We start from the raw sequence: 25,920 nt of genomic DNA, 5'->3' as shown, positions 1-25,920 counted from the left end.
GCCAGGTCCTGGTTGGTGTGTTCCCTTGGGCTCATGTAGGGAACAGGAAGCATTTGCCCCATGGCATGGCTGGCAGCAGTGTGGGAAGGGGTGAGGGAGCTCAGCAAGGGAGGGCAGGGGACAGGAGCTCTGTGCTTCCCAAAGCTCTGTGGGGAGAACCAAAACCAGTGCTGTCAGCATGGCTGCTTTAGCCAGGCCTGAGAAGGGCTAAAGCCAGTTCAGGAACTTCCCAAAAGCAGCATCTGCCTCCCCAAGCATTTACAAAATGCATGTGTGAGTCACTGGCACCACAGTTTAGGGGTTGGAGGAGGCACAAGCAGAGCAGGTCCTGAGCACATCACACAGCTCAGCCCCTCCCTGTGAGCAGGTACTTCCCGAGGGCAGCAAACAGCCTCGGCGGTGGCAGGAGCAGGAAGGTGGTGGCAGCAGCAGGAAGGTGGTGGCAGCAGCAGGAAGGTGGTGGCAGCCCCCCAGCCCTGCTCCCAAGGCATTTGGGTTCAAAGAGCACCGAGTGCTCTGCACTCCTTAAATAAACAACTCCCCAAAAGTTAGTTTGTGTGCCGCAGGGAGGGGGAGGAGGATGAAGGATTTGCTCTGCTAGGGCCCCACATGTCAACAATTTCTCTGCTTTGTGTACTTTGGCCAAAGCCCTTACCATGATAAATGAATAAAGGAAGATGGCGAGCCCAGGGCGGTTCCACAGCTCGGGAAATTGCTTTCAGCCGATTACTGGATTTCTTTTGACATTTATCAACTGGGCTTTTTTTTGCCATTGTTGCAGCCTCAGCATCCCCACAGCACCCTGGACTGGAAGGGTTTCCCTGATATCTGCTGGGGAGCAGCAAGCAGCTCCTGGGCTGGGAGCTCCACAAAGCCAGGGCAGGTGGAGCTGCTGCTCCTGGAGGCTTCTCCAGCCTCTTCCCATTCTCCAGGCCCTTGGGGTGGTAGCAGTGGGCTAGTGGAGGCAGGCAGTGGAGCTGCAGGGAGTCATTGCACAGAGGAGTTTCCCAAATATTCACCTCTGCATCTCACAATGAATAAAACCTGTGGTAAAACTACCCTGGTGCTGGGCTGGGGAGCCCGTTTACCTGCATGCCCCTCTCATCCCCATGCCCTGCATCAGCCAGGAGCAGCCACAGCACCCACAAACACTGCTCTCAGCCCTGGTACCACCAAAGCAGGGCAGACAGCATGTGAATCTGGGGAGCTTAGCCCCCCAGTCCGTCCTGCTCCCTGTGGGACTTTGCACCAATGGACAAGCAGAAAAAAAGCAACACCTTCCAGTCACACAGAACCACAGCAGCACCACCCAGGAGAAGGGAGGATGGGCACTCACCCCTGGCTGGCTCACAGGGCAGCCCTGGAGAGGTCCCACTTTCCCTCTGCGGCATAAATCACCTGCACAAGGTCTGCCTGCTCCAAACACTCCTCCGCTGGCACCAGCAGGAACCTCTCACTTGGTTCCAGCCTGGATTGCACCCAGAGCTGATAAGAAGCTGCAGCTGATGTTGTTGGCTGATGGCAGAGGAGCTCCAGCTGTGCCAAATAACCCAGGAGGGGAAGGGACTTGGGCCAGAAAGCAGCTGGGCTGCTTGAATGTGGGTTGGTGGCAGTGATGCCACAGCAGCCACCGAGGTTTGACCTTGGCCAAATGCTGTGGGTGGTGCAGGGCAGGGGGTGAGGGAGGGCCATGGCTGGACCCTGTTCTGTGCCCTGGGCTGCCCACACCCTGCTCTCCTCACAGGGACCTCTCTCCCAACAGCACCTATCAACCTGGGGCACCAGCAGGTTCCCACCTGGCAGGCGCTGCTGTGGCCAGGAGGGGTGAGTGTCTCTGAGGGGTCACACTCCAACGTGAGGAATGTGACCCCCTGTGCACATCCCTGCTGAGGAGAGACCTGCACCCTTCCCAGGCTGCCCCACAGCCACACTCAGCTCCACCAGGATGCTCCCATCTGCTCCAAGCAGCTGGACAAGGAGCAGGGCAGACGCCAGGCTCCACCAGCTCCTGGACTGAGCCCTGTGGCCGCAGGGACACGCACAGCAGAGGCAAAGGGAAGCAAAAACTCCGAGGAAGCTGGAAGCTCTCGACATAGTTAAAAAACAACATTGCTCTTCAAAATAGATGTGATTGCGCTCCTTGTGAGTCATCGAGCAGAGACACCAAGATTGCTTTGTGCCAGGGACGAGCCGGGCGCTGATTGTGCCGCCCGGATTTGTATCCAACAGACCCTGGATGGCATGTCAGAGTTTACAGCGCGCATACATTTTCAACAGTGAGCTTTGCAAAATGTATCAATGTAATCTCTGCCTCCTATATTCCGTGTTGATTAGACACGATTTCTGGCTGGATTTTCAGAAAGCTCAAGTGCTTTTTTAATCACTACAGAAGCTCATTATTGCTTTCCAGTGACTCTTATGTCCTTCACTTCTCCTTTCAGATTAGAGTCTATAGTCAGATGAATATTGGATGATTTCATTACATACAAATGCAATCAACAGTTTTGCATAAATTTCTCCTCTTTTCTTGAGTTTCAATTGACCTCAGCACCCGTGGAGGCAGGCGCAATACACATGTAAATGAGCTGGCGTTGCTGCAAAGACACGGATGCGAGAAACAAGATAAACTGTCAGATAATATTCAGGATTTTTAAGAGATCAAAAAATACTTCCTCGTTCAGCCCAGCCGTAAAAATGGCACCTTCAGCTGCCGGGCAATTTGCTTTTGTTTTGCTCCTGCCTGGCTGTGGACAAAGACCAGGAGCTGCACCGGTGGCCAAGCAAGGGCTGAGCAGAGCCAGGCTGGCCGGCAGTGGTGGTGTGGGGATGGGAGTGAGGTGGCCGTGGGGTGTAGGTGGTGGTGGCACAAGTCTCCTGCCACAGAGAAGCCACTGGTGGAGTCTTGTGCCCCAGGGAGGTGCCCATACAGCCCAGTGCCTGCTGCAGAGCCGGGTTTGGTGGCCGAGACCCCACCAGGGGTGGCACCAGTGGTGGTACTGCCATCCCCATTCCTGCCCTGGTGGGACCATCTCAACAGAATGCTGAGTTTGGATACCTCAGACCCCTTTCCCCTCCTCACCCTGTGCCACCACACACAGGGGAACCACACATTCCAAATATATTTAAGCTAACACTCCACATGAACAATCAGTGCTAATTCTAAAAAACTGTAATTAAAGATAAAGGACCTCTTGGTAGGGAAGTTGGGGTAAACTGTCAGCGGTGACTTTGGATGGGAAGCCCTTACCTTTAAAAGAATAATTTTTGTGCTAATGTGGGCAATCCAGCACTCCCACACTCGCCTTTGGGGGCCAGTGGGGAAAGAAACTCGTGGGTTTCTTTTGATACCTTTACGTGCTAATCTTCTTAACAGATTTTTAATTAATGGGAACAGAGCACTTTGCAGCCGTGAAATCTATTGGTGTAATTGCCTGGTGGATTAGTCCCATTAACCACACAAATTACCTGTCTCCAGGCCGCCAGCCCCACCGGGGAGCTCCCTGTGCTGGACACACTGAGCAGCCCCATTCTGAAGCAATTTTGATAAAATAAACTCCCTAATCAGGTAAATAATTCCATAAGGGAAATTGCTGCCTTCCCGCAGCCCCCCTCCAGCGGGACCTGGCTACTTTCAGGGGAATGCAACACGCCTCCAATTACAGACAAATCTCCAGCTCAGAGACCATTTGGGAGAAGCCCACGGCACACGGGACCCCCTCAAACCACAGCGGCTGAGGAATTAAGGCATTTAAGCTGTCAGCTGGAATCGGGCCCGGCCCCTGATTACCTGGGGGGACGTGCAGCGTATTTAGGTTCGTGTCCGTTGTAATTTCCTGACCCCCAGCGTTGATCCCGAATGACTCGCGTCCGTGTCAGGTTCCTGCCCGGGGTCCCTCCGACACGTGGCCCCGGGCTCGGGGACATCGACCTTTGGGCAATTAAGGACATCCAGGCCAGCCTGAGCCTGCAGAAGTGGCAATGTGCAGCTGTCCCCAAGAGCTGCAGGCTGAGCAGAGCTGCCTGTGCCCATTTCACCGCCGCTCTTGGCGAGGCTGCGTGGCTGTGCTGGATGCCATCCCCCCTCAGGATGGATACCTGGACCCTTCCCAGCCCTGTCCGTGGGTTTCCACGTTCTGTTGTGATTTTGGACCTGAATCCAATTGAGGCTCCCACGGCTGCCCTTTGCTCAGGGCCTGAGCTGGGGATGAGCTGCCCCAGGGACATGGCAGGGCCCACACAGGGCAGTACAGCAGGGTGCAGGACACCCTCGGGCAGTCACACGGCGATGCACAGCTCCAACAAGCTTCCCACTGCTTGCTGAAGGGCTGCCCAGGGCCCGGGGCCTCGGCCAGGATGGCTCCAAACCTGCTGTACAGCCTGGGGTGTCTCTCCAACCTCTGCCCCGTGCCAGGGAGCAGGGATGAGGTCCCTGTTGTGAGCACGTGTGTGGGGACAACCTGGGAGGAACACGCTGGTGCCCAGCGCCGGTGGGGACAGCCACACGGTGAGGTGGCTGCCAACCATCCCCTGAAGTGCTCGGGTGATCAGTTCCAGTGCCGGTCCCTGATCCCGGGATGGAGGAGCCCGAAGTGCAGGGGCACAGGGCTGCTCTTCCCCCTGTAACAGGAGACTAAAACTCTCCCCTTGGTTGCCCCCATGGCTTCTGGCCCTGGGAGCAGAGGGTGATCCATGGGGCCACCCCGAACAGGAGGGGACGTGTAGGTGGCCGAGCGCAGGGCAGAGCCGGGCAGGAGGGTCGGGCGCAGGAGCCGCAGCGCTGCGCGGGGCTGCCCGGGGAACTCTACACCGCGGGTAATTGGCATCAGATGCTCCCTGACCTGCCGCATCCACCGGGAAGCTGGAAGCATTTATTTGTCTGAGCCGGCGGCTCTATCTGCGTGCGGGAGGCGTTGGCGGTGGCGGGGCTGGGCTCCCCGAGCCTAATGAGCCTGAGCTGAAGATGATGAATATGATTGCTGAAAGCGCTTTCCTGAGTCCTCCTTTCCTGGGGCTCAGGTTACGAGTTCCCAGACAGCCTGTCCAGCCCCGGCTTTTCAATTCTGATTTGTAGCCCCCCAAACCGTCTGTCAGCTCCCCATGCCGGAGGAAATGCTGGGTCCTCCACTGCCGTGCCCGGCGGAGCTGGGGAAGGGGCCGCCAGCCTTGCCCGGGGTTTTGCCCCCCGGGCTGCCCCACTGCTGCCCCGCTTGGCTCCGTGCCCCCACAGCCCCCCGGAGCCCAGCCAGGGGGGACCAGCCCTGAGCGATGCCCATGTGGTGTTTCCAGCCACCAGCATCGGCTGTGCCCTTGTTTCTGTGCCCTTGTCTCCGCGGACCTTCCCCACGGAGGCTTGTCACCAGTCACTTCTCAACCTTACAGCAGAAAAATGTGGGATTCAGCTTTCGTGTTCTCTGGCTGTCCCCTGCAGCCCATGGTCAATGTTCCCCCTCTGAGAAGCTGCTCAGGGATGGAGAAGGATGGGTCAGCCCGGGGATGCTCCACGGCCATGCAGATCCCCTGGGATCAGAGGGACACACTCCTGACAGGCACGGCCACCCCCGGAGCACTGCACTGGGGAGTTGTGGGGTGTCCCTGCCTGGCTGTCCCACTGCTGCCTCCCTGCGTGAGACTCAGAGCGAGTGATCTCCCTGAGCTGCCACTTTGTCCCCTGTCTCATGGGGCCACAGGACCAGGTGTCCCCGTGGCACGGGTGTCCCCATAGCTCCAGCATCCTTGGGAAGATGGGGAGAAGGATTTTGGGCGCTGACCCGTCACAGGCTGTCCTGTTCCAGTTACGTTTGGGATTCCGGGGACAGCATCACCCCTAAAGCTGGGAATGAGGGTCTCAGGGGACCGGAGGGGAGATGCAGGGCTGCCCGAGGCAGAGCAGCTCAGGACCAGCGGTGCTTCGTGCCTCCTACCCCTTCCAGCGCCTCCCAGCGCCTCCCGCCGCCGCCGCCGCGCTGCCATCGGCGGTGTTCTGCTGCCTCCCTACGGGGAACGCGCCGGCAGCACCGGGGCTCCGCAGCCCCTGCCGGGACACACACGTGCGGCCACGGCAGGACAGGTCGCCGGGGCGGTGACCTCTCACCGGTGGCTCAGGCAAACCCCCAGATGTCGCTCCGTGCCCCCGGTGGCCCTGGCGTTGCGCCCAGGCTGTGAGAGCACAGTGTCACAACGCCCAGGGACAGGAGCTCATCTGGGCACCCAGCGCTGGCAGCCATCCTGGCACTTGAGGTCAGACATCGTGGGCTGCAGCTCAGACAGAGTCGCGGGAGGTCTGTTGACAGCCGGACTGGCATCGGGGAGTTCGGTAGCTGCTGGTTTAGAGCTGAGCAACCCAGTGCAGCTCTGAGCGCTGGAGGGACGGGTCTGGGTACTCGAGAGACACCAGGAGTGATGGGGGTCTGCAGGACACCCTGCAGCTGGCAGCAGCAGCCCCTCCCTCGCCCAGCAGCGCCGGGACAGCCCCTCCATGGCAGCCCCTTGGCGGCCCTGGCGAGACAGCCGGCCCCGGGCTGTTGCAACCGTTTCCCGTATTGTGCAAGAGAGTGGTTATTAAAACCTGATGAGAGGGAAAGGAGGGGGCAGTGAGAACGGCAGCGCCGCTGGAGCGGGACATCCCCAAGGGCTGCTGGGCTGCCCTGCAGGGTGAGGAGGGTCAGGCTCTGCCAGGTCACACGTGCTGCGGTCAAGAGTGTCAAGCATCGGGTGCAGGACGGGAGGGAGACAGGCCAGAGCTGCGGCTGGTGCTGCAATGGGAATGGAGGGGAAATACACACACCCACAGGGTGAACCACGGCCTTCCTTGGGGCTGTGACACCATGGGGAGGCTGGCAGGGGGCAGGAGCAGCCGTGGCCCGACACACACTGACTGCACCAACTGCACACAAACAGCAAAACCTGTCCTGTGTTCCCTGTGCGAGCTCGTCAGTGGGAGGCAGAGACAGTGTCCCCACCCTGAGTGAGCGCATCGAGAGCCCGCTGAGCTCATGTTTATGTCAGGGCTGGTGCATTCGCCTGCTGAAGCTGGCTCTGAGGCTATTGTTAGTTTTTGGACACCTGAGAAGGCCACTTGCCCTGTGAGGACACTCCCTCCCTGCTGCTGAAATGCTGCAGAGGAATCAAGCAGGATCCATGCAGGAACTGCACACCCCCAGCCTGACAGGGTTTCCTGCAGCTCAGCAAAACCCGAGATAATCCTCACACACAGCCAGGCCTGTGCTGGGGTCTCCACCACTTCCGTAGCACAGCACAGAAGGGCATCAGCAACCACAGGCTCTGAGCTCTGGTTTCCACCAGTTTGGGGACACCCCAGCAAGGTCTGCAGCCCACCATGCTCTCACCCAGCCCAGAGCCATGCAGAGCCTCTCCCAGCCCCACAGGATCCCTGTGGGGTGGCTGGTGCCTGCCCGGGATGGGCTGGCTGGATCCTGTCCCTGCTGCCAGAGGTTAGCGCCGGGAACAAAGCATCCGGCAGGAAACACCCAGCGATGGTTCCACCGATAAACTCGGCTTTTCTGGCCACTGGCGGCTGTGGGCAGCCCGGCTCCTGGCACAACCGGGCAGCAATGCCAGGGCAGCCTCTTGTAGAGGCTAGTCGGAGGAGTTGAGCCAAGCCCAGGGGGTCAGGGGGTGGGCATGGAGTGCTGGGGGACCTGGGATCAGGGTGTGGAATTGGAATGCAGGGGAACGTGAGAGCAAGGGCATGGGCGTGGGGATGCAGCGGGATGTGGGGACCAGAAACTGGGTATGGAGATGCTCAGGTAGGCGAGAACTCGGAGGGAAACGGGGGAACTTGGAGTCCCCGGGGGACACGAGAATCGGGGCACGTGTGGGGATGCAAAGGTGGCCACGGGGAGCAGGGGAGGGAGGCTCAGCCGGGGCAGCCCCGGCGGGCTGGGCTGTCGGAGGCGGCCCCGTCCCGTCCCGTCGGGGGCGGGAGGAGCGCGGCGGGGGCGGGGGCGGCGGGGCCGCGCCGGGTGCGACGGCGGGACGCGGCGGAGCTGCCTCTCGCCATGGGCGGTGGGTGCCGGGCCCGGGCCCCGCCGGCCGCGGGGCTGCGCCTGCTGCTCGCTCACGCCGTGCTGTTCTGCGCCGCCGGGAGCGCCGCCGGCACCGGCTCCGGTACGCGGGGCGGGAGCGCACCGGGAGGGAGGGAGAGGCGGGCGAGTCGGTGCCGCTGGAGCGGCGACATCCCGCGCCGGGGGCGCTCGGCACCAGGGGCTGCGAGGGAGCCTGGTCCGGAGAGGGGGGCGCGGGGCGGGCGCTGCGGGACGGAGCCGAGCTCCGCCGGGATCGCACTCGTCACCCCCGGCTGGTCAGCGCCCGCCGGGGGCAGGAGGGCAGGCAGGGTGGGCAGGGGCTGCTGGCGGGAGCCTCACGACCACCGGCTGGGTCAGGGTGCCCGCAGCGCCCGGAGCAGCAGCTTTTGGCCCGTCACGCCTGGCTGCGAGCAAAAGCGCCCGGGTGGAACAAACTTCCCCTCCGCCTCCCGCTGCGGCAGCGCAGGGGCCACACGCAGGGCCCGGCGGGGACATCGCTGGCCCGAGGCGGTCGGGGGCGCACGACAGGGCTGGAGCCCCGCCAAGCCCGCGGCCACCCCGGGGCTGCCCCACCAGCGGGCTGAGCGGCAGTGCCCGGCTGCTCCCGGCAGCCTCCCAGCCGGGACGGGGCTTCTCGGAAGAACGGGGGACAATATCCATGCGTGCGGGCAGCCAGGGCCCTTCCCGCTGTCCCCAACCACAGGCCCGGTGACGCTGTAGTTGGGAGTGAGGATGGAGGGCTGCGAGCAGCGCGGGTGGCTCCGGCGCCCTGAGCCATCTTTCGTTCCCATGCCCATGTGCTGCAGGAGCTCACCACGTGCTGCCCAACCCCAGCACACCCGGAGATGTCGAGGAATAATGTTGGTCACGGCAGGCAGCCAGGGAGCATGTGGTGAAATCAAACCCATTCTCGAATCCCATCAACTCCATCTCCAGCCCCTACAGGGCAGATTCGTCCAGGTCCTTACCCGGGGCATTGATTCCAGTCCCTCTTCTGTGAAATTACCTTCCTCCCTGAAGAAAAACACCATGGAACTTGGGGCCCTTATCAGATTTTACAGTTCCTCTCCAAAGTAACATTCTCAGGCACATGGGCTGCGTCTCTTGAGTGGCTCTGGCCGCCTGCATTCAAACGGTGCCAATGATGACCCCATCTCCAGCAGCCTGCCCAGCTCCGCCTTCTGCTGTGCCACACCCGAGAGTCCCCAAAATGTGTGCAGGCTGAGCATGGGGAGTGGAGCAGACAGCCCATTGCAGGGGAACTGGTAGGTCCAGCCACCAGGAACTGTGAGGCTGGGTGACCCCAGTACTGGGTGACCCCAGTGTGGCTGGGGAGTTGGCAGGCACTGTGGGGCACATCAGCCACATCTGCTGACAGGAGGGACCCTGGGAATGGGCCTTGCTGTCACCGGCTGGGCTGGACCACAGGTGGTGGGGACAGGCAAGGAACAGCCTCTGAGCAGGTCCTTCTCTGGCTTGGCCATCTCTTTGCATGTCTCTTATCTTCCTGAGGAGCTCCTCTGTGCATTGAGGACAGCTGGGACCAGCATCTGTGTGTCATGCTGAGTACAGGACAGGGCCTGGGGACATGCTGGGGACACACATGCCTGAGGCAGCTGGGACAGATGCAAGGCTGGAATGGTTCAGCCCTGGAGCTGACTGCTGCACACCACGATCAAAGCGAATTTCACCGTGCGGGGGAAAAGAAATACCTGGGATACATGATATACATGAAAGGACGGCTCTTTTCCAAGCCCTAATTAGAGAGGGAGGTATCTGATTGAGAAATTAGGGGAATTGTGCTGTGCCCCGAGGTGCTGTCAGCAGAGTGGCTCTGCTCCTCCCCAGCATTGCACCAGGAGGACCACAGCTCTAATCTAGTCCTCGGATCTGCTCTCGAAGACCAAATAACAGGATGTTGGGCTGAGGCTGGGATCTCCTGCTCTCTCGATGTTTGCTGCTCAGAGCTCTCCACTTGACTCAGTGGCTGCCCCTTGGCTCTGAGCCACAGCGTTTGTTCTCTGTAGACTTTTCCTCTGGCTGTGAGCAGAGCCAGGCTGGTCCCATGGTGTTTCTCAGTTTTCCCTGCAGATATTGCCCTTGGCTGCTAACTTGCCTTCAGGGGTGCAGTTTTGTACAAGTGTTTTTGCAAAGTAAACCTGACCGACCTCGCAGCAGCCATTGCACAACTCATGCTGCCAGACAGGAGCAGTGGCAGCACCTCAACATCACCCTGTGCCCGAGCCCCAGCCACGGGGCAGGCTGGGGACAGGCCCTGCTGTGTGAAGGCAGGGCAGAGCTACTTTGCATTCACATGTGCTTACACATCCCCTGGTCTGCGCCTCCTCCCAGCACATCCCCTCCTCAGTGAGGCTCACTGAGAATCAGCCCAGGCTGCAGAGTGGAGCCAGGTGCCACACGAGAGCCCTGGGGCTGTGTCACCCCTGCAGCACACCCCCGGCAGGCAGCCTGGCTCAGGTGCAGGGGAGGATCACGGAGCCCACGTGGAGCACAGCTGTGGCCCTGGCACGCTGCTCCCGCTCGTGGTGCTGCCAGAAGTGGTTGCAGATGACAATCTGGCTGTGGTGTGTGTGCTGTGAGCAGTTCGTGGGCCCGAGAAAACCTTCCAGGATCAGAAAAACAAGTGCGTAAGCATTTCATCGTCTTTAAAGCCTGCGGCCCCGTGTCCCATTGAGCGAGCCCAGCTCCATCCCGGCCGTGATTCACCCCAGGTTGCTTTGGCTGCGGTTTGCAGAACGGATGTTGTCCCCGAAATCTGGCATTTTTCAGCGCTGTTGGAGCGTGTGCAGCAGCCCTGCCGTCACGGAGACTGGCAGCGGCTCTCCCCATACCTGCAGCCGTCCTGGCAAGGCCAGCGCAGGATTCCTGGCCGGGGTGGGGAGAGGCACGGAGCTGCAGCAGAGGGAGGCTCCGTGAGGATGTGAGCGGGTTGCTGTCGCGGGCCAGGACACGCTCCATCCCCTTCCCACCCCTTTGGCTGGAACATGCTGCTCCCACCCCACCTCCGGGACCCCGCGGCACTGACACTGCGGTGAACCGTGGGAGGAGGCGGCCCGGCCGGGCCCGGCGCGCTGCCAAACCCGCCTCGGAGGAGCGCTCGGCTCCACGTGCCATCGAGCCCCGCACCGGCAGGGCCCCGGCAGGGTGAACTTCTCCTGACTCCCGTATCAGCTGGAGAAACGGGGCAGGACACGATCTGCTGTGCCGGAGCCTGGGGCACGGAGCATCCTGCCAGCCCTGGGGCTGCGGCGCCACAAAAGCCCTGCATCCCCTGGGCTGCCCCGGGCACGGCACGGGGCTGCTCTTTGGGGCTTTTGCAGGGTCTGCAGCAGAGCCGAGTGTGGATCTAAAGGCGTGGGAACAGCCCAGAGGATGCTCCAGATGCGCTGCTACACCTCCCCCTTTCCAAAAATTCCCATCTCGCAAGAATCTGAACGGGTGGTCTGACCTTAATTTGTCTGAGATAAATAAGATTCCGCCTGCTGCCTCCCGTCTGGAGACATGAAAAGATCCGAGATGAAAGGGAGCCTGATGGAAATGCTGGGAGCTGAACTTGTCTTTGCAAGTCAGGCCCTGTGCCGTGAGGGATTTGGGGCCGCAGGGCTGAGCACCGCCCGGCAGAGCTGCCGGCTGAGCCCCAGGCTCTCTGCCCTGCCCCGAGTGTGGCTGCTGGGAGACTGAGCAACTTCACAAAATTAGCTTTATTTTTCAAAGATGTTAATTTTTAGCTGCAATTTCCTATGGAAAAAATGTGGTTTCTGTTCTGCATGCCCATCCCTCCACCCCAGCGCTGGAACCTGTTCCCAAATTCCAGAAGAACCTGAAGTAGGTCTGGCAGGGATCTGGTGAGCTCACGAACCACATGGAGCAGCTGATGGGCTGGGGAGACCTTCCTCCATCAGCTAGGCACTGGGCACCCTGGCCGGGGCTGTCCCAGGTCTGTGGGGACAGTTCTGGTTCGGCGAGGTTGAGGAAACCACTGGTGAGGTTTCAGGAGGCAGCTGTGGCAGAGGACATCCCAATTCCCAGAGCATTCCCTGGGCTGATGGAAAGCAGAGGAGTCTCTGTCCACCCTGGACTGTGTTTCTCTTTCTGCCGAGTTTTGCTGCCCTTGGAGGGGCTGCGGATGGTGGAGTTACAAGGATCCTCCTGCTGCAGGGCAGAGCAGAGGAGCCTGGCATGGGTGGTGCTGCCCCAGCGTGGGAGCTGCTCTGTGCCAGGGGGTCTCCCTGTCCCACGGGATCCTGCCGCCCTGGGACCGGCGGGAAGGGACCCTTATCTCATCCCTGCAGGCTGGGCACGAAGGTGGTGGAGGAAGGGGCCCGGCGGGAGCCAGGAGCGAGCCCAGCGAGCCCTTTCCATCCGCTCGGGGCGGCGGGCGAGGAGGCTGCCAAAGCAAACTGCCCTGACAATGGCTGTTGTTATCAACACGGACGCTGTTTGCACGGCTTGATCCCGTGCTGGGCTCCAGGGGCACAGCAGCCCCCCAGGCACGGAGCTACAGCCCCGGGCGTGTGGGAGATCACCACAACAGGGCAGTGCTCGCTCCTGCAGCACACTGCTGACACCGAACTTCCTGGGGTTTGGGCTCGTGGAAGTGGCTGCATCAAAGCACCTCGTGCCCTAAGCTGGAGCCGGCTGGGCTGTGTCCGAGGCAGTGTCCCCCCTGGGCAGCAGGGAGCCACCAGATGCAGTGAGGTGGGTGGCTGGATGGTGATGTCTCCCTCTCTCTCTCCCCCTGCAGTGAATCCCTGTTGCTATTTCCCCTGCCAGAACCAAGGGGTGTGTGTGAGGGTCGGCCTGAGAGGATACGAGTGTGACTGCACACGGACAGGATACTACGGGGTCAACTGCACCTCCCGTGAGTCCCTCTTGCCGGGATTTGTCACCCGTGGGTGCCAGGGCAGCTCTGTGCCCACTGCACTCACTGACAGCAGGGGTGGGTGGGCTTGGTCCTCAGTGGGGAGAGTGACTTGCCTGCTGTCTCCCCCAGCTGAGTTCTGGACACATCTCCACAACCTGCTGAAGCCCAGTCCTGCCTTCTACCACTTCATCCTGACCCACTTCAAGTGGTTTTGGGACATTATCAACAGCACCTTCATCAGGGACACGCTCATGAGGCTCGTGCTGACAGGTGAGGGGTTGGAGAGGGTTTTGGGGTTCAGGAGGACTCGAGGGCTCCCTGGCACGAGCAGATGTGTGAGTGGGGGTAGCAGGGCTGCAGCAATGCTGAACAGCTCCTGTGGTCATGGGGCTTAAGTCACCTCACCAGGAGACCCAGGAGGTTGTCACCCTGCCCCTCCATCACCCTGTCACGCTGTCACTGTGCCCGGAGGGCTGCCCAGCCAGGTTGCAGTGGGCTATAAGGGGTCCCCAGCACTGTGCCAGGCTGAGAGCTGGCTGGAAAACGTGAGCAGCTCTTGGCATGCTGTGCTCCTGGGCCAAAGAGCTCTTTCACAGCTGCACAGAAAGCTGCCTGTGGAAATATGGCCCTTGTTACTCATGTCCCCATATTCATCACTTTGCATAAATATTTAGGTTCCAGCTCTTGGAGCTGTAGTGACATGCTCACAAGGCTCTGGCTGTTGGCTTCACCATTTCTATGGGTTTGTCATCTCATTCATCATCCAAGAATTCACTTAGCACATTAGCACAAGCCTTCCTTTTCTGCAGGGAACTCCAGCCTTTAAAAGGCTTGGAGCAGAACCCAGGACACCCACATGCCTCCACTGCTGGTACCTTTCTGATTTTTGGGCTGTCAGGGGAGGGTGTTTGGCAGCACAGAGCAGAGGGGCAAGGACCACAGGTAGAGCCTGCAGCATGCTGTCCCAAGCCCCACAATACTGATCCCCCTCTCTCCTTCCAGTTCGTGCCAATCTCATCCCCAGCCCCCCCACTTTCAACTCTGACTATGGCTACATCAGCTGGGAGGCCTATGCCAACGTCAGCTATTACACCCGTGTCCTCCCACCCGTGCCAGACGACTGCCCCACGCCCATGGGGACCAAAGGTATGTGGCTGGCCCAGAGGGCCTGCACCCTGAGTGTTTCCCACCCAGCCATGGCCAAGCTTTCATTGCCATGGACACCACTGGCAGTGCCACGTGCTACCACTGTCCTGCCCAGGCTGGCTCCACAGCAGGAGGAGCTCGATGGCATCCGAAATGCTGCTGGGACAGCTCAGGCTGAGCTGCTGGAGCATGTCATGGCCTGTGGGAGAGTGCTCTAAGGTGTCTGTGCAGAGGAGTCTGTGCCTGATGCTGCAGCAGACACCAGCAGCAGCCCTGCAGACAGCACCAGTACCCAGCTGGGTCAGCACTGCCCTCAACCTCCATCCTTCGCAGGAAAGCTGCAGCTCCCTGACCCCCAGCTCCTGGCAGAGAGGTTCCTGCTGCGGCAGAAGTTTGAAGCTGATCCCCGAGGCACCAACATGATGTTTGCCTTCTTCGCCCAGCATTTCACCCACCAGTTCTTCAAGACGTCCGGGAAGATGGGACGTGGCTTCACCAAGGCGCTGGGGCACGGGGTGAGGGCAGGGGGCAGAGGGAGCAAGGGGGTGACCAGGGTGACCAGGGGCTGTGTGCCTCTCAGAGCAGCCTTGATGCTCTGCTCTCTCCACAGGTGGATCTGGGACACTTGTACGGTGACACCCTGCAGCGGCAGCACCAGCTCCGCCTCTTCAGAGATGGGAAGCTGAAATTCCAGGTACCACCCAGGGCAATGAAACAGCCCTGTGAGCCAGGGCTCTTTGAAGCCCACGTTCCTCTGGCAGCTCCTGGGAGACCCCAGGCCTGACGCCCTGTGTGGGTGCTGGTTGGGAGACAAGGTTTGCCTTGCTGGCTGGGAGACAAGCTGCTCTGATAGCAGCAGGCATTTGGGGCTGTATGAGGGAGGTGTTTCCATTCCACTCACCTCTTGCAGGAGAGCAGATGTGGTGCCCTTAGGGAGGCAGCTCCTGGCTGGGCAGGCTTTTACCGGGCTGTTTGCATCCCCTCTGCCCTTTCTGCCACCTTGTTCTTGTGTCCCCAGGTGGTAGATGGAGAGATGTACCCTCCCGTGGTCACTGACGCTCCGGTTCACATGGTGTACCCATCAGGTGTGCCCAAGGAGCAGCAGCTGGCCGTGGGGCAGGAGGTGTTTGGGCTGCTGCCGGGGCTCTGCATGTATGCCACGCTGTGGCTGCGTGAGCACAACAGAGTCTGTGACCTGCTCAAGCAGGAGCATCCCACCTGGAGCGACGAGCAGCTCTTCCAGACGGCGCGGCTCATCCTCATCGGTAGGAACCAGCACTTCCCTGGGTGTCCCCATCCTTCTGGGGATTGTTGGGTTTTGGTCCATACAGCATAAAATTGCCTTTGGTCCATCAAAAATACTAGTTTTGAAAAATGTTGTCATAATTTTGAATAATTTCTTATTAATGTCCATTATGAATTTGCTATAATCTCAGGACAAGTGATTTCTGATCAAAATCCAGAGAAAAGCCATGTCACCACAGTATCTCTAAGAAATACATCCAAATCAGCTCCAATAGCAACCCTTTGGTTTTGGCAGACTGACATTTGCTGTTGAAAAACGAGTTCACTGAAAATTCCCAAGCAATTCAACAAGCCCACAGTCGGGAGGAGGTGGATAGATGCTGGGATAAGCTGCTGTAGATGTGGGTAACACCTTGGGGTGCAGAGCTGATGGCTCCTGCTGCTGCCAGCTGCTTCTTTTCTCCTGCCCAGGGGAGACCATTAAGATTGTTGTTGAAGACTACGTCCAGCACCTCAGTGGGTACTACCTGAGCCTCAAGTTCGACCCCGAGCTGCTGTTTGGGTCACAGTTCCAGTACCGAAACCGCATCGCCGTGGAGTTCAACCAGCTCTACCACTGGCATGGGCTGATGCCTGACTCCTTCATCATCCAGGGCCAAGAGTACAGCTACAAGCAGTTCCTCTACAACACCTCCATGCTCATGGACTACGGTGTGGAGGCACTGGTGGAGTCCTTTTCCAAGCAGATAGCAGGAAGGGTAAGGTCCTGCTCTGGCCTCCCTGCCAGTGCCGGGCTGTGGCACCCCAGGAGGGACCCTGAATGCAGTGGGGCACATGGCACACCGAGTCTCTGCCCAGGGCAGCACCTGATGGCACATCAGGAGTCCTCCCCACAAGCGCCCTGTTAAGTCTGGCCCTGGCAGCCCCAGTTGCTCGCTCTTGGTGCTCTGCAGTAAACATCCCGGAGATGCCAGGAGCCTGTGGAAGCTGGGATCTCCCCAGCCCTGCTGCGCAGCAGCAGGACCTGGAGCAGCGCCTGGCACTGTTCTTTGCTGCCATCGCATGGATGTTTCCTTCCAAGCAATTGCAGCTCCATTTCTGACCCTCTTTGCTTGTGCAGAGCAGCCCAGCTGAGGCTGAGCCTGAGGTGCTTTGGGCTTTGGGTTCTCCCTGTGAGCTCATAACCTCTCTCCTCCTCCCAGGTCACTGTCCAGCCAGGACTTCTCCTGCACCATTCCCTGCCCTGCCCTGGGAACAGGCCTGACCTAACCAAGCTGCTCTACAGTTGTTTCTTGCACTGCCCACTGGTTCCCCCTCTTCTTGCTGCTGCAATGACATGCTGGTGTCCACAGCACGAGCCCAGGACATGGCTGCTTCAGTGTAGTGGCTCCTCTGGAGCTGATGCTGGTGCTGCCTCATGCCTTACATGTGCTCCTCCTTGTGTTCTCCCCTCCAGATTGGTGGGGGACAAACCATCAATGCCCATGTCCTGCACGTGGCCGTTGGGGTCATCCAGGAATCCCGGCAGCTGAGGCTGCAGCCCTTCAATGAGTATCGGAAGAGGTTTGGCATGAAGCCCTACAAGTCCTTCCAGGAGCTGACAGGTAGGGCTGCAGTGCTGCTGCTGGGGCTTTGCTGGGGCAGGGCAGATGCTCTGTGCCCATGGGTGGTACAAGGACACAAGCTGCCCCTGGACTTGCCCAGCAGAGCAGCAGCTCCTGCCCATCCAAGCCCTCACAGAGGGGCAGACTGGGCTGAGGCAGGGGCTCAGGGGTCCTTGCTCCTGTGGGCTGGAGGACTGGTACAGGGGACAGTTCCTGGCCTGTAAGTCAAGCTTGCCACTGCCTGTGAGAGAGCCACCCTCCCACTACCCATTGCAAGGCCAGTCCTTGCCAGGTGTGATTCTCTTCCTAAAGCACTCTCATGTTTGCTTGGTGCAGGAGAGGAAGAGAAGGCAGCAGAGCTGGAAGAGCTATATGGAGACATTGATGCTCTGGAGTTTTACCCAGGCTTGCTGCTGGAGAAACCCCAGCCTAATGGCATTTTTGGGGAAAGCATGGTGGAGATTGGAGCTCCATTTTCCCTGAAGGGGCTTTTTGGAAATCCCATCTGCTCCCCAGAGTACTGGAAACCCAGTACATTTGGTGGAGCAACTGGCTTTGAGATCGTTAAGACAGCATCGCTTGAGAAGCTCGTGTGCCTCAATGTGAAGAAGTGTCCATACGTGGCATTCCATGTGCCAGAGGCTGTGGAACAAGGCAGCCCTCGGACTGGTGGATCATCTACAGAGCTCTAGCACCAGGATGACCTGCCCAGGTAGGGACTGTCCTCGCCCAGGTGCAGGCTGAGCTGAGCTGAGTTCCCAGCCTGGTGCTGAGCATCCTCCTGTTCCTTCCTGCAGGGAACGGCAGGGACAGAGCAATCTGCCACCCCTGTGCCCAACAGAAACAGGACAGGAGATGGTCCCATCCTGGGTGTCCTCCATGCCAGCCCTTGAGGAGAGGCTGCTCCCTGCTCTCTGAAAACTTGAGTGCCTCAGGAGTGTGGCTGCCCCCGCTGTCCTCAGCAGACTCTGTTCTCTTGCTAGTGAACACCTTGCACAAAGCAGCTCTGGGGTTCCCCCGTGGACACTCTGGACTCCCCAGTGCTTTATCACCTTCCATCCCCACTGCCTCCCAGCACCAGGCCACCAGCAGCCTCTCCTCCAGAGGAGTCATATCCAGCTTATGCCTGAAAACCATTTTCTGAATTAGTGAAAAGTATCAGACTGGAAAAATTTCATTTTAGTTAACTGACTTAATTCTTACTCACCAGGAATCCAACTTTTCTTCACGCAACATCTATTTCCAGCAACGAGATCCTCTTTCCTGCTCAGAAGAGCCCAGAGCCCAGGGAGCACTCCCTCCTCCCCTGCTGCACCTGGTTAAGCAATGAGCTGCCCGAGGGATGCAGGGGATGCAGAGCGATGGGGAGGACACAGTGTTTGTGCTGCCCCAGCAGTGGCTGAGCTTACAGGAGGAACCTGCTCCAATCCAATTCTCCTACAACAGCCTGCCCAGCACACGTGCACAGCTGGGAGAAGGAACCAAAGCAGTGTCCCTCCTGAAGGAGACCAGGGAGAAGCATAAGGACAGATCTCCAGACCTCCTGTGTCTCCTACATGCTGGCTTGGACCCTGGCATGTGCCACTGGCTGCCAACCTGGGACTGCTCAGAGCAAGATGCTACCTCTGTGCACACACAGGGATGGAGTCTTCTCCATCCCACCATCAGCACCCTTCCCTGCACTAACAGCTCAGCAAACACACCCTCACAGCACACAGGGCCTGCTTCTGTCCTCCTCCTGAAATGCACTCAGACCTCAGCCCTTGCCCAGCCCAGCCTCATGGTAGCTGGCAGCCACTGTCACTGGCCTTGATGCCCATCAGATCCTGGTTAAGCTCCAGGAAAATGGACATTTAAAATAATAAATGATTTTTAAAATTTCTGAAGAAATAAAATCTATCCACACATAAATCCGACTGCCTGGGTGTTTAGTAGATGTGAAATAGCCACAGTCTGTAAGAGAGCACGCAGCTGCAGCTTCTGCCTGTGCTGACCTGGAGGAGGGGACCACTCCTGAGCCTCTGCTCCATCCCAGAAGGATTCCTAGAGAGGTTTTACAGGAATTTTGAACTAAGGAGGTTTAAAGGGCTGGTGCCTTGCCAGGGATGTGTTAGGAGAAAGTCATAGCAAGGGAACATCTCCAAGCAGAGACTCCCAAGGCACAAATCTGTTCATGCTCTCCCTTTAACCCTTCAGAAATGAGAGGCATTACCAGGATATCATCTGGATTTTTGTTTCCTATGGGATGTGGGGAGGCAGAGAGGCTGACACGACCCACAAAGGCACATTGGGCAGGTTCACCTGCTGTGGGCTCGCCTGGGCTGCCCTGACCAGTCCTGGCACACAGAGACCCCAGTGCTCCCAGTCCCACTGTCGTGCAGATGTGCTGAGCAGCAATCCAAGGGGAGGACACAGTCCTTTCCCACCCACACAGATCCACGCCCCCTGTGCCTCCAGCCAGCTGAGCACACTTCCAGCTGTGTGTGTGACTGTCCTTCCCAGCACAGAGCTGCTCCAGCCCCAGCATCCTTCCCATCCATCTGGCAAGAGGCACAAGCTCGGCTTGTTTCAGTTAAACCACAAACATCCTGCCTTTGCTCATGGCTATCACCAGCTGCCAGCGCTGCTTTGGGACCAGCTGATAACTGCACGAGAGTCCCTCAGGCACACAGAGAGCAGTGTGGATGCTCTCTGCCACCTAGGAGGAGTGTTTCACTGGGAATTAGCTCTGCTGAGCCAGCACTGGCAAACCTGACACTTCTTCCAACCAGCCCAGGATAGCAAAGCATCTCCCTCCTGCTAGCGGGAAAAGCTTTGAAACTGTTTCTTTGAAGGACCAACATATACCAACCCCAGGCAGAGCTTCCAATACACTATTGAAATCTCCCCCAGGAGCCCAGCCCCAGCCCAGCACTGCTGAGCTCTTCTGCTTTCTTTTCTGGTTTTCCAGCCATGGCAGTTTGCAGAAAACACTCACACCCTCACCAGTTTGTCCATCACAAGGTGCAGCCACATCCAAGGCAGTGTTTGCATCCACACATGGTGTTTGGTGTGTCCACCAGCATCACCCAACCACAGCAAGGGCTCCCTGCTGTGCTCTGGGGCCAGTGCAGAGCTGAGCTCTACCAGAAGTGCCCTCTGTTTGAGCTCTTAGTAAACACAGCTCGTAGGACATCCTCTGAATTTTTAAACAGGCCTCTGAGGAGCCCAGCTGTGGCTTGCCTGTGTGGGGATGGACAGGGATGGAAGGACGGGGCTGCCTGGGTTCGTGCAGCAACCATGAAAATATCCATCTGGGGCTGTGTGGCCTGGGAAGCAATGATTCACTGGGCAGGAGGTGAAGGGCCCTGGATTGAAAAGCAATCCCCCCTTGGAGGGAGTCTCCAGACTCTCCCAGCCTGTCCCAGCAGGCTCTGCTGTGGGAGTCAGGCCAGTGACTGCACAGGAAACCTTGTTTGGATTTTCAGCAAAGGCATGTTTTGAACATTTTACAATGAAGAGGCAGATGGGAGGCCGAAAAAACTCAGTATAATGTTTTCTCCGCTGAATCTTGTCCTGTACTGCCTGGCACCCCTGCTGGCACCATGATTAAATGTCCACACTGAGCTCATCCTGGGATTTCATTCCTGCCCTCGCCAAGCAGCACTCCATGCTTCCCTGTGCACTCACATTCCGTGCCCAAATCCTGCTGTTTGTATCGGAACATCAGTAAGTGTGAGCAAACCCAGGTGATCCCACACTCCTCTCTCCCAGCCTGTAACACCCATCATTCCCTGCTGCCTCCCTGCACTGCGCTGCTCCTTCCAAAACAAAACATTCCCCAGAGGCAACACACCTACCTGACAAGTGCTTTTTCAACTTCTATTTATAGAACTCCTTGAAGATTCAGCTTCAAGAAAGGGCAAAGCAGCAGCAGCATTTTTTCCCAGCTCAGCCTCCTCTCCCCCCTCACAGCCTGTGCATGAAGGAGCAGCAGGGTTAGGGCACAGCTTCTCTCCCCTCACTCCCCCGTGCTTGTTATATTCTTCCACATCAATGATTAATTTGATTCAGACCTTGTTTCTTCTCTTTTTTGCCACTGGCACTGCAAACCACCTCTCCCATACCTGAGCACAGGAGGTTCCTCCCCAGGAGTCACCTTGCTCCAGGCCATTGGACACAGAGCAGCAGGAGAGGGTTTGATGTTGCTACAGTTTTGCTGCCATAGGGGGCAAAAATAAAAGCATTTGATAAAAATAAAACTTCAAAGCAACTCAAGCAGACAGCCCTCCCTTGATCCCTTCTCCAAGACAGGTTTTATGATGATGCTAAAATGCACCCTGTCTGCACAACAGACCTCACTGAATCTCATCCTGGATGTAAGTTATATTTACTTTGATATTTTCCTTAAATGTGCTGATATCCACACTCAGTGATTTAATTTCATATAACTTACATGGGTATTTTTTCTGCAGTTCTGAGATGAAAAGAAATAATCTCTCACCACATTTGAAAACCTGGATTTCTGCCAGTTTCTTTAAAACAGCTACAATTTGTGCCAACTCAGTCATTTTAAATTAGAGATTATTTATTTTTCTGCTCATATTACTTTTTAAAACACAGTTCAAATAGATACAGTTATAAAGTCTTTTTTTTTCTAGCCCAAGATCCATTCTTACTAAGATCTTATTAAGATATACACACACATTTGCATTTCTTCCTGGTGTTCCAAAGTGCTTTACATAAAAATTGCAATTAAATATAATCATTAAACATGGCATTACATTGGGTCATGTATTTAGGTAATGACAGTCTACTTACTACTACTGAAGGCAGACAGAAAAGAACTTTTGCACTGATTTAGTAATTTCAGCGAGAGATGAAATTCTGAGGTTATTCAAGTCCTAATTCTGCATTTTGCCAACAGAATTCTTGCTGCTGTTCAGCACACACGTTGGAGCTCTTTGTAGCAGACAGTCTCTCTGAAGAGGCAGAGCTCATTTTCTGCTGAAGTGACTACCATGAACTCCAAGGATGGGTATTTTAGAACACAAGAATGTATTAAGAGCTGTAATTGCATTTATGTCTCAGGGAAGGTTAAGGGAAGAACTCTCTCCAGCTGAAAAGCAATTTTCAGGATGAAGCCAGGGGTTGTCGTTATTTGTAAGTGAGAAAGGAACAAAAATTTAAGGCCAAGTGTTAGAACAAGATACTCCCAAGAAGGAGACTGCAAATTGTGGAATGGAACATGGGACCTCACACTTTTAACTGGAGCAGTTCAGCATCAGGTTAATAAGTCTTGAATTTTAAAGACTTTTATTTGCAGTCACAGTTCTTGTCTTAAGGAGTTGGTGGCCACATCTCAATTGAAATGTGCAAGGACACTGAGACATGACAACAGACAATTTCCTAAACTTACTGACTTGTGTTAGAACTTTGTGGGAAGTAAAATGCATTTAAATTGCATAGAAATGAGACTGTTTTTGTTGTACATATGGAATTAATTAAGGAAAATGTTAGGAATTCCTTGTTATTTCTAATGAGCCAAAGTCAAAGTGTGTGAAGGGAGGAATACACACCCACACGAGGGAGGAGAGAGAACAATCCCTACCACAAGAACATCCCACAGCACAACTACACCTACAGGCCCTTGGCATAAATTCAGTCTATTTCCAGATCACTGTCTTCACTGTAAGATGCAGATGGATTATGTATAGAAGTCAGGAGCAGAAGGTCTTTTTCTGGCAGCAAACCACATTCCTGCAGAAAAGCCTCCAGGTCTACAGCAAAAAAATCTTCTCCAAGCTGGTCAGTGATGCGCACGAAATTGCCAATGAGCTCCCCTGCCTTGTAGACCAGCAGAGCTGGCAGAGCATTGTTAGTGAAGCGACTGCTGGCACCAATGAGTGAACTCTTCACTCTGCAAAACTTCACTGTTGGGTACTCAGCAGCCAGGCAGATCATGCAGCCATTCAGGGACTCGGTGCCAGGGATATCATCTTCATAAATATGGATCATGATCAGTGTGCTCTTATGCTCTTTGTCCACGGTGTCCAGAAATGCTTCTCCACTGGTGATCTCAAACACCTGTTTGAATTGCTGCCCACTGTACAACTGCTGCCTCATCTCCTCCATCCGCTGCTTCCTGTAGCGCTGCAAGAATTCCTCATCATCCTCGTCATTGTGGATCATGTTATATTCTTGTAAAGTCATCTAAAAAACACACACAGAGATTCCTGAGAAAGATCTCCACCTCTACATGGGTCACTTACTTAACGAGAATGTAAATCAAGAGGATTAATGTGGGTTACTCATCTTTAATAACAGCTAAGTGCAACCTGTGAAGGCTCAAGCACCTTCTGTATTACACTCTGTTCTGATCTAATTAGAAACCATGTCCAGTGGGAACAGTGATTTCAGCCCTGGGTATTCCAGTTTCCACAAGCTGCTGCACTAACAACACAAGTGGCTGCTCCATGCTCCCACTTTAATCCAGGTTAATGGTGGCCATGTGCTTTCACCGAGCTGGGAGAGATGATTTGGAAACTGTGCCTGACCTAAGATGAGCTTCTTTCTCATCAGCTTTTCAGTTAACATTTCGTGGCACCATCAAGGCTGTAGAACCGAAATTAACAGGGTTTTATGTATTTTGTATCTTTTCACTTGCTTCATTAAAATTATCTGCATCACTCGAGATACAGGAGAGCACAGCCAACTTTCATCATCTGAAGGCACAAACATGTCTGCAAATTAGCAACTTCTCTGAGTAGAACTCAGGGCTAGTTTACAGCCCAGCTGATTAAAAACATTCACTACCTCCAATGCTTTCAACTTTTGGAGCTCAAAGTTAAATTCTCAACACCCACTTACTAAATACTAAATCAATAAGGGCTCCTAAGCTTCTTTCAGGCAGGGGAGGCAGCATTCATAGGTTTGCTGTACAACTCTTCATATCAATTCCCTGAAGCTGAATTTTTTGATCAACATCCAAGAGAAATTTGGGAAAAGGTTTTGGACTTCTTTGGTATTGCAGCTAAGTCACTTATTTGTTATCACAGGCAAACAAAACTGCTAAGTATTTAAGAGGCATTTTAATCCCTTTGTGCCATCCTACCTTTCCATTGAGTTTTTCCTGAAGCTCCTTTTGCTTCTGCTTATCAGCTTCGTCATCCAGGTGAGATCTGCACGTCATGGACAACTTCTTAATGAGCCTCTCCATCTCCCTGCGCTGCTCCTGCCGCTGCTCTGTTTCCAGCTGCTTAAACCTTCTCCAGTCATTAATGACTCCCTTGGGACCTGGAATTAAGTGGGTAGGTATGCTGTAGAAAAAAGCTAATACAATTTTACCTATAATTTACAATCAAGAAATAATTTATAAATCAGAGGTAAACCAGTGACCCTGCCATAACAAATGCAGAACACTGAAATGGAAGAAGTCATCTGCCATTTGCATGTCCTTGAGTTTGTATCTATTTCTTTTTAATAAGAAGACTACAGTTTATTTAATTAGGCTACTCTTATAATTGTCCCAAAGATTAATATCTGTGCTCTTGAAACAGAACCACCAGCCCACGAGAGTTCCCCTATTGTTAGCATGGCTTTCACCAGAACAAAAATAATACGTATTATCAACCAAATTGTACAATTCAGCTTTGTCGCTTTCTATCCAAAGCCTGACTGCTTCAGATATAATTCTGAATCCTCTCAGAGAAGTCAAACATTAAAATAAAGAACAGCTATTAAAAATAAGGTTAGACAACAGCCAAGAAATAATTACTCTCTGACTCAAATATGCATAAAACCAGGACTTTCATTTCAAAAAATTCATTTTAGAGGAACATACAAAATTTCCAGTACACAAAGAAGTACATTGATACCTGTGTTGACAGCGCTGCCATCGCTACTGAGCTCCACCTCGCCCACACTTTCAGGAATGCTGCTCTCCCCTTCTTTATCCTCCTTCTCACTGTCTTCATCCTCACCCTCACTGCTGCTGTAATAATACTGCAGCTTCTCACCAAGCAGTTTATCATCCATAGTAGTCATTATGCTCTAAAAATAAATTAACAAAGCAGAGGATGAATCTCTGATCAAACATGCATCATGATGGTTGTTTACTTCCTCAGGGCAGTTTTTCACCCCCAGGAGAACACAGCCCACTCTCAAACAGCCCCGGTGCAGTCAGTCACCTGGGTTAATTGTTAAGCCACAATTTCAAATTCACTACATTTAAAGCGTTAGTCTCACTGGACAGCTCCATCAGGCTGATTCACAGCTACTGAGTATTATTGCATTATTTAACAATAATTTATTTGAGGTGGAAAACTATCACCGCAGTTAAACAAATTAAAGTGTTCTGACCTGTATTGCTTTCCAGTCTTTCAGAGACAAGCTTCTATCAAGACCTGGAAGAAGAAACGTTAATCACATCTGTTGTTCTGCATTCACACCTGACTGCAGGATCTGCCGGGCCGTGAGTGTGACACAGACCCTCCGGCAGCCTCCCGCTTTCCTGCCCAACGCTGCAGGCTCCGCCGGAGCTAACCCGAGATTCAGCCGTTTACAGCGCCAGATGGCCGGGATTACCGGATGGGCCCGGGATTGCCGGACGGGCCCGGGGCGGGTAGAGCCGCGGGCCCCGAGCGAAGCGAAGCGGCTCAGCTCCTCCGCCCGGCCCCGCTCCTGCCCCGCCACCCCTCGCCCGCCCGGGGAGCCGCGCTCCGAGCCGGGATTCTGCCGAGCGGCGCTTCCCGAGCGGAGCGAACCGGCCCGGCCCAGCCCAGCCCCGGCCCGGCGCCTCACCGCTCCCGCCGCCTTCCGGGGCCGCGCGCGGGGCACGGCGGGAAGGAGGAGCCGGGGGAGGAGACAGGGCTGGCCGCGCTGACCGGCAACGGCAACGGGAACGGGAATGGCACCGGGAACGGGAATGGCACCGGGAACAGCACCGGCACGGCCCGCACCCCCCGCACCGGTACCGACCGCAGCCCCTGGCCCCGCTCCCCCCGCCGCCCCCGCC

The 25,920-nt window shown here is 56.0% G+C and overlaps 2 protein-coding genes across 4 annotated transcripts in view; one reads left to right on the top strand and one right to left on the bottom strand.

The window, feature by feature from the left end:
• Positions 1 to 7,973: 7,973 nt before the first annotated feature.
• On the top strand, positions 7,974 to 18,836 carry PTGS1 (prostaglandin-endoperoxide synthase 1). Its single transcript, XM_085076736.1, has 11 exons — positions 7,974 to 8,127; positions 12,811 to 12,927; positions 13,060 to 13,200; positions 13,933 to 14,076; positions 14,410 to 14,591; positions 14,687 to 14,770; positions 15,095 to 15,341; positions 15,793 to 16,079; positions 16,778 to 16,925; positions 17,262 to 17,637; positions 17,723 to 18,836. The coding sequence occupies exons 1-10, from the start codon at positions 8,019 to 8,021 to the stop codon at positions 17,615 to 17,617; spliced, it is 1,815 nt and encodes a 604-aa protein (XP_084932862.1). The 5' UTR covers positions 7,974 to 8,018; the 3' UTR covers positions 17,618 to 17,637; positions 17,723 to 18,836.
• Positions 18,837 to 21,474: 2,638 nt separating this feature from the next.
• RC3H2 (ring finger and CCCH-type domains 2) overlaps positions 21,475 to 25,920 on the bottom strand; it is a 30,947-nt gene continuing 26,501 nt past the window's right edge. Inside the window, exons 1-5 of one of the 3 annotated variants that reach the window (XM_085076733.1) lie at positions 25,707 to 25,791; positions 25,266 to 25,309; positions 24,782 to 24,956; positions 24,019 to 24,200; positions 21,475 to 23,117 (exon numbers count right to left, since the gene is read on the bottom strand). In XM_085076733.1, coding sequence (XP_084932859.1) covers positions 22,566 to 23,117; positions 24,019 to 24,200; positions 24,782 to 24,950 — 903 coding nt within the window. In that variant the 5' untranslated portion in view covers positions 24,951 to 24,956; positions 25,266 to 25,309; positions 25,707 to 25,791 and the 3' untranslated portion in view covers positions 21,475 to 22,565. Of the gene's footprint in view, positions 23,118 to 24,018; positions 24,201 to 24,781; positions 24,957 to 25,265; positions 25,310 to 25,394; positions 25,582 to 25,706; positions 25,792 to 25,920 lie in introns of those variants that run through there. The other 2 variants (XM_085076734.1, XM_085076735.1) reach the window with 2 other exon arrangements.

This window comes from Lichenostomus cassidix, chromosome 17, assembly GCF_008360975.1.
Source record: "Lichenostomus cassidix isolate B80296 chromosome 17, HeHo_3.0, whole genome shotgun sequence".
Lineage (NCBI taxonomy): Eukaryota > Metazoa > Chordata > Aves > Passeriformes > Meliphagidae > Lichenostomus > Lichenostomus cassidix.
The sequence above is the reverse complement of the archived record's forward strand: the minus strand, read 5'-3'. Positions and strand labels throughout refer to the sequence as shown.

Excerpts from the sequence above, each read along its gene's own strand:
- PTGS1 (XM_085076736.1), top strand. The coding sequence starts at position 8,019 with ATGGGCGGTGGGTGCCGGGCCCGGGCCCCGCCGGCCGCGGGGCTGCGC. Across the intron at positions 8,128-12,810 it reads CGCCGCCGGCACCGGCTCCG|TGAATCCCTGTTGCTATTTC; the intron begins GTACGCGGGGCG and ends CTCCCCCTGCAG. Across the intron at positions 16,926-17,261 it reads GTCCTTCCAGGAGCTGACAG|GAGAGGAAGAGAAGGCAGCA; the intron begins GTAGGGCTGCAG and ends TGCTTGGTGCAG.